General features: G+C 43.8%; 2 protein-coding genes across 2 annotated transcripts in view; one reads left to right on the forward strand and one right to left on the reverse strand.

Moving 5' to 3' along the window:
* LOC121327399 (dedicator of cytokinesis protein 2-like) overlaps nucleotides 1-20145 on the reverse strand; it is a 457752-nt gene that overhangs the window by 216696 nt on the left and 220911 nt on the right. The gene's annotated exons all lie outside the window — the stretch shown is intronic.
* The window catches only part of LOC121307231, a 65728-nt gene that overhangs the window by 19947 nt on the left and 25636 nt on the right, over nucleotides 1-20145 (forward strand). The window contains exon 2 of the mRNA XM_041239372.1: nucleotides 18881-18955. Coding sequence (XP_041095306.1) covers nucleotides 18881-18955 — 75 coding nt within the window. The remainder of the gene's footprint in view (nucleotides 1-18880; nucleotides 18956-20145) is intronic.

Genomic DNA, 20145 nt, shown 5'->3' on the forward strand with positions numbered 1-20145 from the left:
ATCAGCATTGAAAGTGATGTCAAATGCCTTGCATTAGATCTTTGAAAACTGTCAAAATGGTCCTTGAAGGTCCTTGAAACTTGTATCAGAAAAAACTGTATGAACCTTGTGTATGGCAAACTGCACTGACAACTATAAACACATTCATGACCAGTTCAGTACAAGGCTATATACTGGTAAACAATTCAGAATCGAGGGCAAGCCTCATTGCAGGATGAATCTGTCCGCACAATCTTTTTGTAGTTTTTGTGCTCCCCTCTTCCCTCTCTTCTTCTCTGTCCAGTCCTCCCCTCCCCCCTCTCTCCTCTCCTCTCCCCTCTCCCCTCCACTCCCCTCTCCTTCCCCTTCTCCCTCCCTCTCCTCTCCTCTCCTCCCCTATCTGCTCCCCTCCCCTCCGCTCCTCTCCTCCCCTTCCCTCTCCTCTCCTCCCCTCTCTGCTCCCCTCCCCTCCGCTCCTCTCCTTCCCCTTCCCTCTCCTCTCCAAATGTGTGCACCGGTTTTAATACCCTCTCGTTTTGAACAATGTATTATTAATAATAATAATAATAATAGTACAAGTACAGTAATAGTCCTAGTAGTTGTAGCATATTATCTTTCTTTCACTCACTCATTCAATCAATCAAATCAATAGTAATTACAGAATGATAAGGTGTGGAATCCAGAGAGGCATTTCTCTGCTAAAGCCTCCTGGCACTGTCCCTGTGAACACAGACAGGTTGCTCCGGGTCTCATTTAAGAACATAAGAACATAAGAAAGTTTACAAACGAGAGGAGGCCATTCGGCCCATCTTGCTCGTTTGGTTGTTAGTAGCTTATTGATCCCAAAATCTCATCAAGCAGCTTCTTGAAGGATCCCAGGGTGTCAGCTTCAACAACATTACTGGGGAGTTGATTCCAGACCCTCACAATTCTCTGTGTAAAAAAGTGCCTCCTAATTTCTGTTCTGAATGTCCCTTTGTCTAATCTCCATTTGTGACCCCTGGTCCTTTCATTACATTACCAAGTTAATGAAGTTCCTATTGTATTCCTATTTCTCCTGTGCTTTCCATTGTTTCTTGTTGATTGTTCTTGTTGAAGAGGCTCGGGATGCAGTTCTGCCTGATCTCAATGCTTTTCTGTTCTCGTTGTGCGCTTCTGTGGGCTCATTTCAACTAGCTTTTAGCCAAAATACAAGTCCATGCAATAAACAAAGCAAATGTGGATCCAATTACGATGCATTACTGATCATCAAAAGAAATATTTCTCCTGGGTCATAATTTATTTCTTGCAAGTACAGTGAAAGCCACTTAATATCGTTTGTGTTTATGTCACGCTCCGCATATAATCTGAACATTGAACTGCTCTGGGAAGAATAGACATGTGAAAAGGGAAAGCTCATCCCAATCCTGTTCATTTTCACTCACATACAGGCTCACAGCACCCTGATTATCATCACTGTGGAAAGAGTAAACGTGTTGTGAAAAGGGAAAGCTCATTGGGAATCTCATCCCAATCCTGTTCATTTTCACTCACATACAGGCTCACAGCACCCTGATTATCATCACTGTGGAAAGAGTAAACGTGTTGTGAAAAGAGAAAGCTCATTGGGAATCTCATCCCAATCCTGTTCATTTTCACTCACATACAGGCTCACAGCACCCTGATTATCATCACTGTGGAAAGAGTAGACGTGTTGTGAAAAGGGAAAGCTCATTGGGAATCTCATCCCAATCCTGTTCATTTTGTCTGTGTAACACAAATGTTTAAAATGTATATTTGTATTTAAGCATGAGGATTGCACAGCACTTCACGTGCAAGTAAAATGTAATAATATGTGAGCACGGGGAATTGCACTTTATTAATTCACGTGCAGTTGTACCGAGACTCTAATTGAATGATTGATTAGCAATCGAGTCTCGGTACAGCTGCATAAAAGCAGCATGTTTTCACTCACTCGGGGTTGGGTATTCAGTGAGTGGAGAACGGGAGAGAGAGGAGAAATTTAATATCAATTGCTATTGCGTGCTGGTGGGACCAGCACGATACTTGTGTATTTAAAACACACCGTGTTTGTCAGTGTGTCTGTCCGTGCACCGTGTTGTTAAGTATAGTCCATTTTTTGTTTATCTATTTATTTTGGCGAATGTGCCGTGTCCTGCCTTTTGTCTTGTTAAAACCCTTTTATTTATAATAAACCGGCGCAAGCAAGCATCTTATCATTTCACTTCATCCGTCCTGTCTGTGTGTATTCCTTTCCTGGTTCTGACGCCGCCCACTTTGGCCGTCTTTGTGACAGTCACACAGTACAACAAAAACTAATTTTTCTTATGTTTTTCATTATTTCAATATAATCCGCAATGTAATAGATAATGTTTAAAGGCATTTTATTAATGAATGCAATACCTAGTACAATATTTATATAAACAAGCATACTGTACTTGTTGTCAAACCTCATTTTTCCAGGCTATTGGTGAATTCTTGATAAAAACCAACCCTGTTTATTGCCAACATTTTTGCAGTCTTTTTGAGGTGATGCTGACTGTATTTCTGTTTTCCTAAAATACATTGTAGTGCTTTTTCCAACTTACAGTTACCTGAATGGGGCCCTGACACTGTTGTGTATTCCTCCACCCCTCTCCTGACCTGTGAGCGTCCAGCGGGGGGAGGGGGGGAGGGTTAAACAGTAAATAAATGAACAGCAGAGGGGAAGCTACTCTGCTGCTGTCCCAGAAAGAGCTTATAGATTTCTGTTTCTTTCTAATTGTTCCAGGAAAGTGTGAAATAAAAAGTCAGCGGATCAGAAAGCAAGATAAACAGCAATGTTAAAGTTCATTATTTGGACAAAAAAAACAATATTGATTTAAAATGACTTGATATTACTCTCCCGGGCTTTGGAAAACAAAGCCATGCACAGAGAGCCTCAGCTGGGCTCAAGGCTGAGTCATTAACCACCCGGCTGTCCTCTCCTGATTGGGACAAGCAGACATCAGGGCTCCCACTGCCCCTGCTCCAGCACCCTTTATCTGGGCTCTGGGAAGGTTAGTGGAGTCTCTCTGCAGGATACACTGGACTGCTGCCTTAATGCTTGCATATATCATCTACTGTTTCTGCAATACGATACAGCTGACGATACAAAGCCCCTCAAAACATTGATTTAGATATGCAAAGACCTGATTAAAAACAAGTCCAGCTGTGCAACCACATTCTGAATTAGAAATCTTGTCAGGATGGAGGCTGGGTGTAAACCGACGACCCCACACATCACAAGCAAGTGTCTTAATCACTTTGCAACAGAGCCAGGCTCACGGGCATTTGTGGTTATAGGGCTTTTAACCTCGTCTCATCTTACAGACAAGGGACAGAATCCACAACGGCAGTGTATCACACAACATTGTCCTTGCATCTGCAGCTTTACAGCAACAACAAAAACAACAACAACAACAACATATTTTGATTTTTAAATTGTTTCTTGTGTCAAAACAAATAATTAAATAAAAACAGACCTACACTATAAAATTCATATATGCAGGGTGTTGGAAAACATGGATCGAGAATTGATTAGCAGTTTGCTACGCATGTGGACTGGCAGAGTTATACTGGTGTTCTTTTCTGAAGAGACTAATATTGCAGATAGCAGACTGTTTGGTTCAAATTGCATGTACTGCTAACCATTGATACAGACGCTGCGTCTACAAGCTCTTGCCCAACATTGACTGCAAGCTAACGAGATAACAATGCTGTGGACTAGAAGGGAACAGGCTCTAAAGACTTCAGAGAGATCGAAAGAGATAATGCCACTAGGATCAAAGGGGGTCCCAAGAAGATAACAAAAGGCAGATGTATGGACCTTTTGTCTCCGGGAGTGTGAAGAATGCACTGAGTTCAGAAGTTGTCACACTAGACTACACATACACACACACACACACACACTCACACAATAAATTAAATTACCTTTGCAATTGGTTATGTGTCAGAGAAAGGGAAGGTGGACCATCTATACAGAAGGGTATTTAATGTCATGCAAACATTGTGATGATGAGTATTCTGTTTGTCCTGTACCTGGGACCAGACTCCCTGCATATTTCAATAAACCTGGCAACTGATTGAAGAAAAGGACTCTGTGCATTTTCTTGAATCTACTTACTCACCATCTATTTTGTTAAGTTACTTCACAGGGTTAAATGGTTACAAAGAACAAACTATGATTTCCATTACATGAGAGTAGATGTTGATCTTCATGCTGATTTGAACTCGGCTCTCGCCAAGATAAGCACCAACTAAGACGTAGCTTTGCAGTAAACTAATGTGATCCATCTGCATCTCCATCCATTTGCGTTGTTTTCCATCTGATGATGTAGATATCCTTTTGTCTGGTGTTGATTGCTGAAGTGTAATGCTGGCTCCAGGGATCAGCTCATCTTGCCTCCCCAGCGCATCAGCACACACAACGACTGCGATGCTGGCTCCGGGGATCAACCCAGTGCAGTCTCCCCAGCGCTTCAGCATGACAACCATCTGGATTGAGCTAAGTAGGGTACATCTCTGGGGTCTTCAAGTGGGCACCTTCTATCCTCTGTGTTTTGTTGACTAGCCCACGACACCTCAAGAGGGCTCAACAGTGATTCTGGTGTCTCAGCATCATCCCCCACTCAGCTCAGTCCAGCTAACTTACCTGTACATCAGCGTTGCTTTCTTTCAATTGTGCTTGAGCTCCCCATCCAGAATCTTTCCATCTCAACCACAGCCAGTTGCTGCTCCTTTCTGCTGCTCCAGATAAGTTCTTCACTGTGCGACACAACTCTTGGCCACTGAACCCGATGTCACTGAGAAACTGGGTTGTAGAGTGTGCCATAAATGCTTGACAACCCACCTCCACTGGGTAAACTCTGACTCTCCATCCTCGCTGTTCTGCTTCAGCAAGTTTCTTCCTCTCATACGCCTCATCCACAGCATCTTCCCATGGCACTGTTAACTCTACAAGATGAACAAGATGTGCTGATCCAGTCAACAAGACAATGTCTGGTCGAAGGTTAGTGGTGGCAATCTCAGGTGGAAAAATAAGCCGTTGACCAACATCTTCCAGCATCTTCCAGTGTCTAGCAGCTTCCAGTTGTCCTGAGTGAGGCTTTATTTTAACACCTTTTCTTGGTTGCTGTCCTGGACGGAGGAATATTGTCTTTTGTGTGTAATGCTTTGATGACCAGGTGGCAACTTATTAGTCAGGTTACGCTTGTCTTCCAATGCTAAGGCCAAACATCGCAGCACCTGGTCATGGCGCCAAGTAAATCATCCTTGGCTAAGACCCACCTTACTTCCTGTCAAAATGTGCCTTTGTGTTGCAGGTGATGAACACAAAGGACATGAATGATCCTCATCCACCCAGAGGTTTAGGTTCTGTGGTGATGGGAGAACATCATATGCTGATCTGATGAGGAAACTGATCCTGTTCTGTTCCATTGTTCACAGGTTTTGCCAGCGGATCTTGCGTTATTCCACACTTTCCCATCTCATCCATTCTCCCTGCTTGGCCTGGGAAATGGCCTTTACACACCTGATCCTCTCCTCCTGCTTTTGCACCTCATTGACTACCAGCTTCCTCTATTGAGCCAGGGTTGCCTTGTGCCATGTAGGAGGAGCTGAACTGAGACCAAAACCTCCTCTTCCATGCTGAACTTGCCCCATAATATCTCTAATAACTGATTAAAGCTTCCAGCTTCTCAACTGTTGTCAAGAAAACCTCGTACACAGTCAGTGGCCACAGCAGTCTTGGCATTAGACCAAACTGAAAGCACCAGAGTTTCAGTTTGCCTGGTAAAGCGCTGCTGTCTATGGTCTTCAACCCTTCCACTGCTTCTCCCCCATGAACTGTATCCTTTAGATCCCTGTTGCCTCACCATTAATGTAGAACCTTTTAGCTACTACTTTATCTTTAATTAAAATAAAATAGCATAATATTGACAGAGTTGAAGTCCCTAATGAAATTGATTTGCAGAGTTTATTCACATAGTTTGAAAAGGGGCTCGCTCCTAGGGGAGAAAAGTCTGTGCTCCACCAATACATCTTGAGACCTCAGGGCACAACTGGGGATAAAGGAATGAGCAGCTTTGAAATGTAGGAAGGACTCAGACCAGGCAAGACCTTGTAGGTCATTAACAGTATCAGACTCATACCTAGGACTTGCATTGTACCAAACTGCACTGAATTGTCTTAAGAAAGTGATCCCAAAGCTATAGGTACCCAAATAACATTTCTCTCTCCAGGATACATGGAATATAATGATATGAAATGTTAATATTCAGACTGGGCCCTGTCTTTTACAGTGTACAGTTAGACAGAGAGAGAGAGAGAGAGAGAGAGAGAGAGAGAGAGAGAGAGAGAGAGAGAGAGGGGAGAGAGAGAGAGAGAGAGAGAGAGAGAGAGAGAGGGGGAGAGAGAGAGGGGGAGAGAGAGAGAGAGAGAGAGAGAGAGAGAGAGAGAGAGAGAGAGGAGAGAGAGAGAGAGGGAGAGAGAGAGAGAGAGAGAGAGAGAGAGAGGGAGAGAGAGAGGGAGAGAGGGAGAGAGAGAGGGAGAGGGAGAGAGAGAGAGAGAGGGAGGTTATAGTGCTGGGCTACAGTGTGGAAGGTAATGGGTTTGAGTAGCTCAATGGCTACAGCACTGGGCTGCAGTGTAGAAGGCAATGGGGGGGGGGGGCTGAGTAGCTCAGTGGTTAGAGCACTGGACTGCAGTGTGGAGGGCAGTGGGGTTGAGTAGCTCAGTGATTGTGCAAGTGTCTGTCATACAAAGAGTGCCAGAGAAAGTACGCTGCCCACTTGATCAGAGACAGCCACTGAACACTCATAAACATATTCAATCTAAATAAAAAACAGACGAAACTCCAACATTAACGCACTGAACCTGTTCATAGAGAACCTGTTGTGGTTTAAATGTTGAGAATGTGTGGTCATTGGCATTCTGCGTGCGAGATCTACTCTCAGTGAAATGATAAGTGCTAATAGGTTCCAATGGGGATGTGATTTATAATATGCCTCAATAGTACAATCACTAGTGCAGTTAGAGTAGTTGAAGAGATCCTCAGTAAGTGAATGAATGCAGCACCAGTGCCATTTCATCTCCAGCCCCAACAAGTTATTCACTTGCTTGGCTGCTGTGTATGGAAGTCCAGAGGCTCAGTACATTCACAGAGCTTTGGCTTCGGTCCACATTCTTTGTAGTGTAGGGGATTATTATTAGGATGTTGATTGTTACCCGAACTTAATATCCCCTGTCAGGATGAGACCAGAAAGACCAAGTGAGTGTCATTCAGCTAAACGATTCAGATGGGTTTAAAAAGGGATGAGAGCTCTCCCAGCTGACTCCGGCATGCAAGAGTAACAGATTGGCAAGGCATGGGAAGAGACATGGCATTTCAATTCTCATCTCCTGTTTCAGTGCGCTACTTCATCATTATTCCACAAATTGCTCTTAAAAATGTTTCGCATTCAGTGCTTTAATTTGATGCATTATGGTTCAGAGTACGATATTTATTAACAGGGACCTGTGTGTGCATTTCAGCAAAGTTAATGAGATTGCATCTGTGTACAGTACATTTGTTTAATGCAAATGTTTCATTTTGAACTTCTGCGGAAACTGTTTTAATTTCCCTGGTTGCAACCCTATGCTGTTTTCATGGTTCTGTTCAAACTGAGGAACTATAATGTGCATTACGTGCATGACAGAGCAGTTTAATTTAACATCTCCATTGTATAACAATACCTGTATAACCCTATACCTGTATAACTCAACACCCCTTGTACAGCCCTATACCTGTATAACGCAATACACCTTGTATAATGTGCACCCTTTGTAAAACATGCTTCTCTGTTATGCTAAAAGCAAAACATAATATTGAGTGGAATCAATCACTCAGGTATACCATGCGCCTCAATGCCGTCATGCTTCAATTTGCTTTTTAAAGGGTGCATTTTTTTATTTGTTTTTTTTATGGTACTCTATGGAAAAATGACAGCCTATATAGTGTTTGTTCTCAAAATGAGCATCAGTTTCCAGATATTTCACCTGTGAAACCACAGTCTGGTTATCCCAGCGGAAGCTTTGCTCTGTAGGGTTCCACAGAGAGGGCTGTTGGAATTCCTGGTGGATTCCTGCCCTCCTGCCCTGTGCCCTTTTCATGATGTGAGATTATTGTAGGCATTGTGACTCATGCTGCTACCAAACTGCAAGGGAGCCTGCTTACAAGCACTGATAACGGAGAATCAAATACAAAACCCTACACTGTAAATACCAAACAGCTCGACACCCTGCGATCAAGCATGAGAAACAATGGGATTGCTAACTCTCTAATAACAGGATCATTAACTATTTCAAATGTCAAGTTTCTACATGGGGCAGACTGGGTTTTGAATAGTTGGTTGCAATATGTTGGGGCGGAGAAGCATGTCGAAAAAAACTGAGATAGACAGTGGAACAAATACTAATCAGTAAGATGCAAACCTTTTGCTCAACTGAGATAAAATCTTTACAAACTTACGCACACACATTTTGCTATTCGTACCAAAAAAACACCAGATTTGATCTGAAAATGTGACTTTAACCTAAAAATAACAATACACGTACGATTCTAGCTGTAGAATTGTGAATATCAATCGTGAAAAAAGGTAGTCCTCGTAATATCTTGGATTGTATCTACTAGACCAAGACCACAGACGCACAACTTAAATCGTTAAGGTCTGGGGGCCTCCTGGGAGTTCCACCTGGACCCTAAATGACCTATTTGAACACACAGAAACTGCTTTCAACTTTTAATCAAGGAAATCCTAGAAGACTCTGGGTCTTGAGGTCTTGATTGCTCACCCCTGTGCCAGCCCACTTGAGATACTGGAGGGTTACTGGAACTCAAGAGCAATGAGCCCTAATCCTCAGCCGACCTGATCAAATACGACACTTCTGATTAAATATGAAAATCAGCACACCGACTCTTATTTACACCACTGGGGTCAGTCTGGTACCCTCTTACACTTTGTGTATACACAGTAGGACTGTAGTTCCTGAAAGCTCTCAGTCTCCAGCTTTGACTTATAAGACAGTCCACTCAGTTGCAGCCCCCCTTGTTCTTGGTCAGACCTGGGATTTGAACCGGGTTCATTCAGGTCCCCGGGCATTCTGAGTCTCTAACTGCCCTGCCACACTGCTTCCTTTCTCACACGCTCATAAAATCTCAATTCATTGTTGAGCCGCTTCTAGATGAGGTGGGGTTTTTTGCACACAGTAACAGATTGCTTTGGTTAGCTCCCTTATTTACCAGCTATTTCTCATTGTTTTTTCTTGTTAGCTTTAGTGCTATTGTTAAACAGTGACTGTTATTCAGTCAATGCAGAAGGCCCCATCTATTTAATTATGTGCTAATATCAGCAGTCACTTTTGCTCAAATCTCAAGCATAAACACCATCAATTATTATTGTTTCCCATCCAGCCTGCTCTCCTATCAGAGGAACAATGCAGCAGGCACTACTGCTCAGAGATTTGAAACACTCCAGTGCTTTACCTGCATAGAACTGGAACTGCAGGACAAACAGGACCTGTTTCATTAGAAAATGAACCCATTTGATACCACAGCAGGTACACAGCAATCGTCAGATTGTTTGCTTTACTTTCAGGAAGTCTCGTACTGTTTCCCTTCTGGGTCAAAGCATGTTATGGCAGAAAAGCATGCCTGCCAAGATGGGAAGCAGCTGGTTGGTTAATAATAAGAAAGGTTTGTAGGGTTTGGCGACAAATTCACTCTCCAAGTGGAAGGACAAAGGAAGTACAGTATTTAACCCATAGCTCAACATCTCATCATACCACATGTCATGAACAAAATAAAAATAAACTGCATCCACAGCAAATGGACGCGAACATCAGGTAGGATATGGAAATATTTAATGACCTGATCATGACTGAAAACTAGACGTTGAGAGGCTTTATGAAAGTTTTTAACTTGTTTGGTAGGAAAGATCCCCCCCCCCCCCCCATACACACATTACATCACCTTTCAACAGAGAATCTGAATGGACCAATCACTGCCAAAACCAGGCAGAACAAAACCACAGCACATTAATGAAGAGGATGCTGAGGTCATGTTAGTTCAGCTCCTGCGGTTATCTGCAGACCTGGAAGAGACACTCCCTTTCACAGGGAAACGACCACGATGTGAAGAGACCCAAATAAGAAAAGCACTCCATTCAGGGTACAGCAGCAGCTTATGTAAGCCGAGGGCAGTGGAGTTCATCCCTGCTGAGCTAACAATTCACACCAGAAGAAACTGGATTGATTGTTTTGTTTCAAACTGTCTTGTTTAAAAATAAATGCTTTTGATGTTTTTATTTTTTTCAGAGCAGTAACTCTAAACACATCCACTGCTGTTGTTGTAATGTAGAAGAGGGAGGGTGTAACAGTTACTGCTGTGGACCAGGAGCCTGTCTACGACCTCTCCACTCACAATGTGGTCCCCCTGACAGGGAATTACGTCGAGTTGCATTTCTTACTCAGTCTGCAGTGGCAATCAAAGGGTTAATGTGTGCAGGGTTCGAAGCTCAAGCTACCCTCAATTAAATAGATTATTTAAACGATCTCAACCAGTAGTTTGAGCAAACAAATGTCTCTCTTCCTCACAGCTGCTTGAACATCTCCTAATAGTAACCCTAGAGAATTGAAGTGAGGCTCATGCTGAGATGATGCAGTAAATGTGTGATCAGTTTGCAGCCGATTTAGCTGGGGGCCTGATTGCTCCTATTCCTGGACCCTACTGTAGTCATTTCACTGGGAAACCCCGGGTGGGTAAAAGAATCTGACTTTGCTGTTTTGTTGTTCTTTTTTATAAGAAAAATTCTTGTTAGCAACCTTTTTTTTGGCTCAATTGCAAACTTTTGTCCAAAAGCACAAAATGTTTAAAAAAAAAAAAAAAATTTAAAAGTTCAAAAAATGTAACTTAAATTTTGGAGCTGATAAAAAAAAAAAAAAAAAAAAAAAAAACTGTCTGCATACTAAAATTCACACCATTAAACAAGCAGAGAAAAAAAATCCCTTCTCAGCAGAAGCTAAGGATCTGAATCCTGAATTTCACACAGCTTGGCTTTTGTTTCAAAGGAGGTTTTTATCTTGCTCCATCAATAACTAAGAAAGCTGTTCTGACAGCAATCCCAGGAACTTGTCTCAAGGAACAGAGCAGGAATGAGCAGGTGGGAATGGGACGGAGCGGAAGAGAGCGGGAGGAAGCAGGAGGGAGCAGGGGGAGAGGGGAAGAGCATGACAGGCAGGATGGAGAGGGAGGGAGCGGGAGGGAATGACGGAGCGGGAGGGAGCAGGAGGCCTGCCCCCCCCCCCATGCTCATAAAATCTCAATTCTTTGTTGAGCCGCTTCTAGATGAGGTGTTTTTTTTTTGTGTGCAGTAACAGATTGCTTTCGTTAGCTCTCTTATTTACCAGCTGTTTTATACTTTAGTGCTGTACAGTCCATTCACTGCCTAAACCATCTGCATTCCTAATGAGCTGCCCTCTGACGGGCGTGATCTACCTACCTGTTCCATGTGCTAGCAACCCCTCAGACTCTGCTTGGGTAAACACAGAGATCTATGTGACTGTTCCGCTGAAATACATCACTGTAAAATGTGCTCAGGGGCGCTAACTATACTGGATCGATGGCTTGAGCAGCTAAGATACGTATGATGTGCACATCCATGCATAAGACATACTGTATGGGGTGTCTCTATGAAAAGCCCAAATGTGTTTTGATAAATGTTAATACTGTTTTAAGCAAAGACCTTGGGATGGATTTAGTAGGTCTGTACTGTCATATTTACTGCTAAACCCGCATGTCTGTTAAAAGTGTTTTTACAGCAATCCGTTGAAAATACTGGCTTTCCTGGCTGGGTATTGCCCTATCCTTGTTAACAAACAAAAGAGGTGTGCTGCAGATCTGTTCATTACTCTCCACCTGAGAAACAAGGGTATCTTTATTTGCAGAATATTTTTATCTTACCGCTTGTATCTGTTGATGTGCACTATTGGTTAGAAGATGTACAGTAAATCAAGCTAGGGAACCTGTCTTTTTATTTGATTGAAATTGTATTTTACAATACACTGTAAGCTGTTTAAATACAGTAATTCAGATATTCACAAATGGGGGTGTTGCTGCACCAAGCTGAGGCTTCAGAGCTGCTTTCTTCTTCATTATTGTGAGCTAGTATTCAGGACTCGCCAGCGTGACTCAGTCTTTAAAGCTGCAGGACCGGGAGGCAATGCGGTTACATTTATTTTAACCATTGAAACGTGTTTTGCCAGCTTGTAGACCTTTTCCAGTTCCACAAGCCTTGATTGGCTATAGAATCTTATATAAATCCCTCCAGTCATTGCTAATGCATCTGCGTTGCTGCAGGAATGGGACGTAGCCATCCCAAGACAGTCTAAGGATGTCACTGTAACGACTGAGCCGCGCGTACCTCGAGTGAACGTTCAATTCAATTCAATCGACTGAGCCGCGCGTACCTCGAGTGAACATTCAATTCAATTCAATCGACTGAGCCGCGCGTACCTCGAGTGAACATTCAATTCAATTCAATCGACTGAGCCGCGCGTACCTCGAGTGAACATTCAATTCAATTCAATCGACTGAGCCGCGCGTACCTCGAGTGAACATTCAATTCAATTCAATCGACTGAGCCGCGCGTACCTCGAGTGAACATTCAATTCAATTCAATCGACTGAGCCGCGCGTACCTCGAGTGAACATTCAATTCAATTCAATCGACTGAGCCGCGCGTACCTCGAGTGAACATTCAATTCAATTCAATCGACTGAGCCGCGCGTACCTCGAGTGAACATTCAATTCAATTCAATCGACTGAGCCGCGCGTACCTCGAGTGAACATTCAATTCAATTCAATCGACTGAGCCGCGCGTACCTCGAGTGAACATTCAATTCAATTCAATCGACTGAGCCGCGCGTACCTCGAGTGAACATTCAATTCAATTCAATCGACTGAGCCGCGCGTACCTCGAGTGAACATTCAATTCAATTCAATCGACTGAGCCGCGCGTACCTCGAGTGAACATTCAATTCAATTCAATCGACTGAGCCGCGCGTACCTCGAGTGAACATTCAATTCAATTCAATCGACTGAGCCGCGCGTACCTCGAGTGAACATTCAATTCAATTCAATCGACTGACCTCGAGTGAACCAATTCGCGTACCTCGAGTGAACATTCAATTCAATTCAATCGACTGAGCCGCGCGTACCTCGAGTGAACATTCAATTCAATTCAATCGACTGAGCCGCGCGTACCTCGAGTGAACATTCAATTCAATTCAATCGACTGAGCCGCGCGTACCTCGAGTGAACATTCAATTCAATTCAATCGACTGAGCCGCGCGTACCTCGAGTGAACATTCAATTCAATTCAATCGACTGAGCCGCGCGTACCTCGAGTGAACATTCAATTCAATTCAATCGACTGAGCCGCGCGTACCTCGAGTGAACATTCAATTCAATGAGCCGCGCGTACCTCGAGTGAACATTCAATTCAATTCAATCGACTGAGCCGCGCGTACCTCGAGTGAACATTCAATTCAATTCAATCGACTGAGCCGCGCGTACCTCGAGTGAACATTCAATTCAATTCAATCGACTGAGCCGCGCGTACCTCGAGTGAACATTCAATTCAATTCAATCGACTGAGCCGCGCGTACCTCGAGTGAACATTCAATTCAATTCAATCGACTGAGCCGCGCGTACCTCGAGTGAACATTCAATTCAATTCAATCGACTGAGCCGCGCGTACCTCGAGTGAACATTCAATTCAATTCAATCGACTGAGCCGCGCGTACCTCGAGTGAACATTCAATTCAATTCAATCGACTGAGCCGCGCGTACCTCGAGTGAACATTCAATTCAATTCAATCGACTGAGCCGCGCGTACCTCGAGTGAACATTCAATTCATTTCAATCGACTGAGCCGCGCGTACCTCGAGTGAACATTCAATTCAATTCAATCGACTGAGCCGCGCGTACCTCGAGTGAACATTCAATTCAATTCAATCGACTGAGCCGCGCGTACCTCGAGTGAACATTCAATTCAATTCAATCGACTGAGCCGCGCGTACCTCGAGTGAACATTCAATTCAATTCAATCGACTGAGCCGCGCGTACCTCGAGTGAACATTCAATTCAATTCAATCGACTGAGCCGCGCGTACCTCGAGTGAACATTCAATTCAATTCAATCGACTGAGCCGCGCGTACCTCGAGTGAACATTCAATTCAATTCAATCGACTGAGCCGCGCGTACCTCGAGTGAACATTCAATTCAATTCAATCGACTGAGCCGCGCGTACCTCGAGTGAACATTCAATTCAATTCAATCGACTGAGCCGCGCGTACCTCGAGTGAACATTCAATTCAATTCAATCGACTGAGCCGCGCGTACCTCGAGTGAACATTCAATTCAATTCAATCGACTGAGCCGCGCGTACCTCGAGTGAACATTCAATTCAATTCAATCGACTGAGCCGCGCGTACCTCGAGTGAACATTCAATTCAATTCAATCGACTGAGCCGCGCGTACCTCGAGTGAACATTCAATTCATTTCAATCGACTGAGCCGCGCGTACCTCGAGTGAACATTCAATTCAATTCAATCGACTGAGCCGCGCGTACCTCGAGTGAACATTCAATTCAATTCAATCGACTGAGCCGCGCGTACCTCGAGTGAACATTCAATTCAATTCAATCGACTGAGCCGCGCGTACCTCGAGTGAACATTCAATTCAATTCAATCGACTGAGCCGCGCGTACCTCGAGTGAACATTCAATTCAATTCAATCGACTGAGCCGCGCGTACCTCGAGTGAACATTCAATTCAATTCAATCGACTGAGCCGCGCGTACCTCGAGTGAACATTCAATTCAATTCAATCGACTGAGCCGCGCGTACCTCGAGTGAACATTCAATTCAATTCAATCGACTGAGCCGCGCGTACCTCGAGTGAACATTCAATTCAATTCAATCGACTGAGCCGCGCGTACCTCGAGTGAACATTCAATTCAATTCAATCGACTGAGCCGCGCGTACCTCGAGTGAACATTCAATTCAATTCAATCGACTGAGCCGCGCGTACCTCGAGTGAACATTCAATTCAATTCAATCGACTGAGCCGCGCGTACCTCGAGTGAACATTCAATTCAATTCAATCGACTGAGCCGCGCGTACCTCGAGTGAACATTCAATTCAATTCAATCGACTGAGCCGCGCGTACCTCGAGTGAACATTCAATTCAATTCAATCAACTGAGCCGCGCGTACCTCGAGTGAACATTCAATTCAATTCAATCGACTGAGCCGCGCGTACCTCGAGTGAACATTCAATTCAATTCAATCGACTGAGCCGCGCGTACCTCGAGTGAACATTCAATTCAATTCAATCGACTGAGCCGCGCGTACCTCGAGTGAACATTCAATTCAATTCAATCGACTGAGCCGCGCGTACCTCGAGTGAACATTCAATTCAATTCAATCGACTGAGCCGCGCGTACCTCGAGTGAACATTCAATTCAATTCAATCGACTGAGCCGCGCGTACCTCGAGTGAACATTCAATTCAATTCAATCGACTGAGCCGCGCGTACCTCGAGTGAACATTCAATTCAAATCGACTGAGCCGCGCGTACCTCGAGTGAACATTCAATTCAATTCAATCGACTGAGCCGCGCGTACCTCGAGTGAACATTCAATTCAATTCAATCGACTGAGCCGCGCGTACCTCGAGTGAACATTCAATTCAATTCAATCGACTGAGCCGCGTGTACCTCGAGTGAACATTCAATTCAATTCAATCGACTGAGCCGCGCGTACCTCGAGTGAACATTCAATTCAATTCAATCGACTGAGCCGCGCGTACCTCGAGTGAACATTCAATTCAATTCAATCGACTGAGCCGCGCGTACCTCGAGTGAACATTCAATTCAATTCAATCGACTGAGCCGCGCGTACCTCGAGTGAACATTCAATTCAATTCAATCGACTGAGCCGCGCGTACCTCGAGTGAACATTCAATTCAATTCAATCGACTGAGCCGCGCGTACCTCGAGTGAACATTCAATTCAATTCAATCGACTGAGCCGCGTGTACCTCGAGTGAACATTCAATTCAATTCAATCGACTGAGCCGCGCGTACCTCGAGTGAACATTCAATTCAATTCAATCGACTGAGCCGCGCGTACCTCGAGTGAACATTCAATTCAATTCAATCGACTGAGCCGCGCGTACCTCGAGTGAACATTCAATTCAATTCAATCGACTGAGCCGCGCGTACCTCGAGTGAACATTCAATTCAATTCAATCGACTGAGCCGCGCGTACCTCGAGTGAACATTCAATTCAATTCAATCGACTGAGCCGCGCGTACCTCGAGTGAACATTCAATTCAATTCAATCGACTGAGCCGCGCGTACCTCGAGTGAACATTCAATTCAATTTCAATCGACTGAGCCGCGCGTACCTCGAGTGAACATTCAATTCAATTCAATCGACTGAGCCGCGCGTACCTCGAGTGAACATTCAATTCAATTCAATCGACTGAGCCGCGCGTACCTCGAGTGAACATTCAATTCAATTCAATCGACTGAGCCGCGCGTACCTCGAGTGAACATTCAATTCAATTCAATCGACTGAGCCGCGCGTACCTCGAGTGAACATTCAATTCATTTCAATCGACTGAGCCGCGCGTACCTCGAGTGAACATTCAATTCAATTCAATCGACTGAGTGAACATTCAATTCAATTCAATCGCCGCGCGTACCTCGAGTGAACATTCAATTCAATTCAATCGACTGAGCCGCGCGTACCTCGAGTGAACATTCAATTCAATTCAATCGACTGAGCCGCGCGTACCTCGAGTGAACATTCAATTCAATTCAATCGACTGAGCCGCGCGTACCTCGAGTGAACATTCAATTCAATTCAATCGACTGAGCCGCGCGTACCTCGAGTGAACATTCAATTCAATTCAATCGACTGAGCCGCGCGTACCTCGAGTGAACATTCAATTCAATTCAATCGACTGAGCCGCGCGTACCTCGAGTGAACATTCAATTCAATTCAATCGACTGAGCCGCGCGTACCTCGAGTGAACATTCAATTCAATTCAATCGACTGAGCCGCGCGTACCTCGAGTGAACATTCAATTCAATCAATTCAATCGACTGAGCCGCGCGTACCTCGAGTGAACATTCAATTCAATTCAATCGACTGAGCCGCGCGTACCTCGAGTGAACATTCAATTCAATTCAATCGACTGAGCCGCGCGTACCTCGAGTGAACATTCAATTCAATTCAATTCAATCGACTGAGCCGCGTGTACCTCGAGTGAACATTCAATTCAATTCAATCGACTGAGCCGCGCGTACCTCGAGTGAACATTCAATTCAATTCAATCGACTGAGCCGCGCGTACCTCGAGTGAACATTCAATTCAATTCAATCGACTGAGCCGCGCGTACCTCGAGTGAACATTCAATTCAATTCAATCGACTGAGCCGCGCGTACCTCGAGTGAACATTCAATTCAATTCAATCGACTGAGCCGCGCGTACCTCGAGTGAACATTCAATTCAATTCAATCGACTGAGCCGCGCGTACCTCGAGTGAACATTCAATTCAATTCAATCGACTGAGCCGCGCGTACCTCGAGTGAACATTCAATTCAATTCAATTCAATCGACTGAGCCGCGCGTACCTCGAGTGAACATTCAATTCAATTCAATCGACTGAGCCGCGCGTACCTCGAGTGAACATTCAATTCAATTCAATCGACTGAGCCGCGTGTACCTCGAGTGAATATTCAATTCAATTCAATTCCCATATGTAACCAGGTAAGAAAGCAGCTGAGAACAAGTTAGCATTTTGAATGGTGACCAAACTGCAGCAAAGACAACATGTAATTAGCTTCCATCATAAAAAACAACCATGATGCAACAGCATACCACAATACATAAGACACATTACAACACATCACCTGGAGTAAAAGAAAACAACGCTATCCAACCTGTTCAATGCACAATTAACAGTAAGTAGCAGATCCAGTTTATAACTAAAAGGTAAACAGAAACCAGACTGATCAATTTGAAATCCCTGTGAAATCTGCTGCTGTAAATTCAAACAAGTGTCTACTGAAAGCAGATGAAACCCTTGGAACTGCCAATTTTATAAGCGCATCAAAAACATGAACATGTCTCTCTCTCTCTCTCTCTCTCTCTCTCTCTCTCTCTCTCTCTCTCTCTCTCTCTCTCTCTCTCTCTCAATCACTCAAATTCAAGTTCAAATTCTAACTGGCTTTATTAGCATTATAGGAGTGATCCAATGTTTCCAAAGCATTTCAACACAAATGTTACATGAAATAAAATATAATGTCAATGACACACAATATCAATCCCTCCCCCTTCTCCTTCCTTGCTAATTTAACAGTAAACAGTGCACACTGTATTGAGTGTCTGCACACTGTCCCTCAGGCTGTGACAGGCAGACTGTGCTGCCAGCTCTGCTGTCAGAGCCTCTCTCCCAGCAGGATCAGCAGTTTCTCAGGGTCAGGCAGGTGTGGAAACTGGGTCAACTGACTGGAGAATTTAGGGAGGTATGTGTCCCTTATTTTGAAGCATTTGGAGCAGGACAGCAGGAAGTGCACCTCTGTTTCGACTTCTCCCAGCTCACAGTGACTGCACAGCTTGTTCTGTCTGACCAGCCAGCTCTTTTTATGGAGGCCTGTTTCGATGGCCAGGCTGTGGTCACTGAGTCTGTACTTCGTTAGGGTTTGTCTTTGTTTGGAATATTTTATCCTGACAAGATCTCTCTCTCTCTCTCTCTCTCTCTCTCTGCGCTATAGGAGGCATTCATACAGGACTGGGCAGGACATTGAAAACTGTGGCACCTGCAGGGACTGTGCCTGCATCATATACAGGTAAGACTGCAGCACAGACACACACAGACACGCACAGACCAGGGGGCTGTACTGAGATTAAGAATTGGGGGTGGGACTTGTTCCTAGTCTATAAAATCTTAAAAGGATTTTGCATAGTTAACCCAAACTAATACTGTACTTCAAGTATAGCACAAAAACCAGGACCAGTTGGAAATGAAGAGGACTCAGGTCAGAGGGTAGGAGAGGTTACATGGAATGGGTTACATAGCCATGTTATTGATGCTGAATCACTGGATTCCTTTCGGAAGTTTTGAGATGAATCAGCTGTTAGGAACTGGACGTGCATTGATGGGCTTAATGGCCTCCTCTCATTCTTAAATGCTCTTATGTTCTGCTATTCTTACATTACTAAATAAACATGGATATACAATATTAATACATATTTAGCTTTAATCCTAATTTAGCCTTAAAAGAAGAATCCTGAACTGATTTATCCAAGATGCCTTTAAGGGATTTATTTGTTATGTTTATTTTCATTTATCTTTGCTCTTAATGAATCTAACTAACACAACAACACTACGTAAACGAACCTCACCTTATCAAAGCATTTCCCTTTCTCAAACCATTCAATAATCAATTCTCCTTTCCTGCCCTCCAACGGTTTGGAATCTGTGAAGCGGAGAAGCGCCTTTTTCAGAAGGGAGCATGCCTTTGTTTTCTACACTGGCTGGCACTGGCACTGCAATCAAAGTGTGATTAGTCTCTGGGGGCAGGAATGTACTTCTTGTGTTCAAATGCAAAATATTTCTATCCTATTTTTAGACTTTTCTGTGCTTTGTTTTGTGATCTGGTTAAAATATTCCGGAAGCTTCTTCAATTACTGTAATTAAAATGCTGCTACGTGTTTATTCTTTTTTTAGTTTTTGTTAAGATATCACACTTCAGAACATAAGAAATATTTGGGGAGGATCCTTTCAGCTTGTGTTTGTGCCTTGCTTCTACTGCAGGCCCTCTCCCTGCTGTAAATGTTTAATAAACTTCTATGAAATCCTACATGAGGCCTATCTTTTGCAGCACCGAAAAATGTACAAGAGTTTTATTCATTAATTGCTTGGGATAAAATAACATCAAAACACACAAGAAGTGATGGTAATTCGCATTAGGAAAGATTAACTGGAATTATTTTGCTAGCTCTATGGCCTTTAAGCAAGGCAATTCTCTCAGCATCT

The sequence above is a fragment of the Polyodon spathula genome, chromosome 2 (genome assembly GCF_017654505.1).
Source record: "Polyodon spathula isolate WHYD16114869_AA chromosome 2, ASM1765450v1, whole genome shotgun sequence".
Lineage (NCBI taxonomy): Eukaryota > Metazoa > Chordata > Actinopteri > Acipenseriformes > Polyodontidae > Polyodon > Polyodon spathula.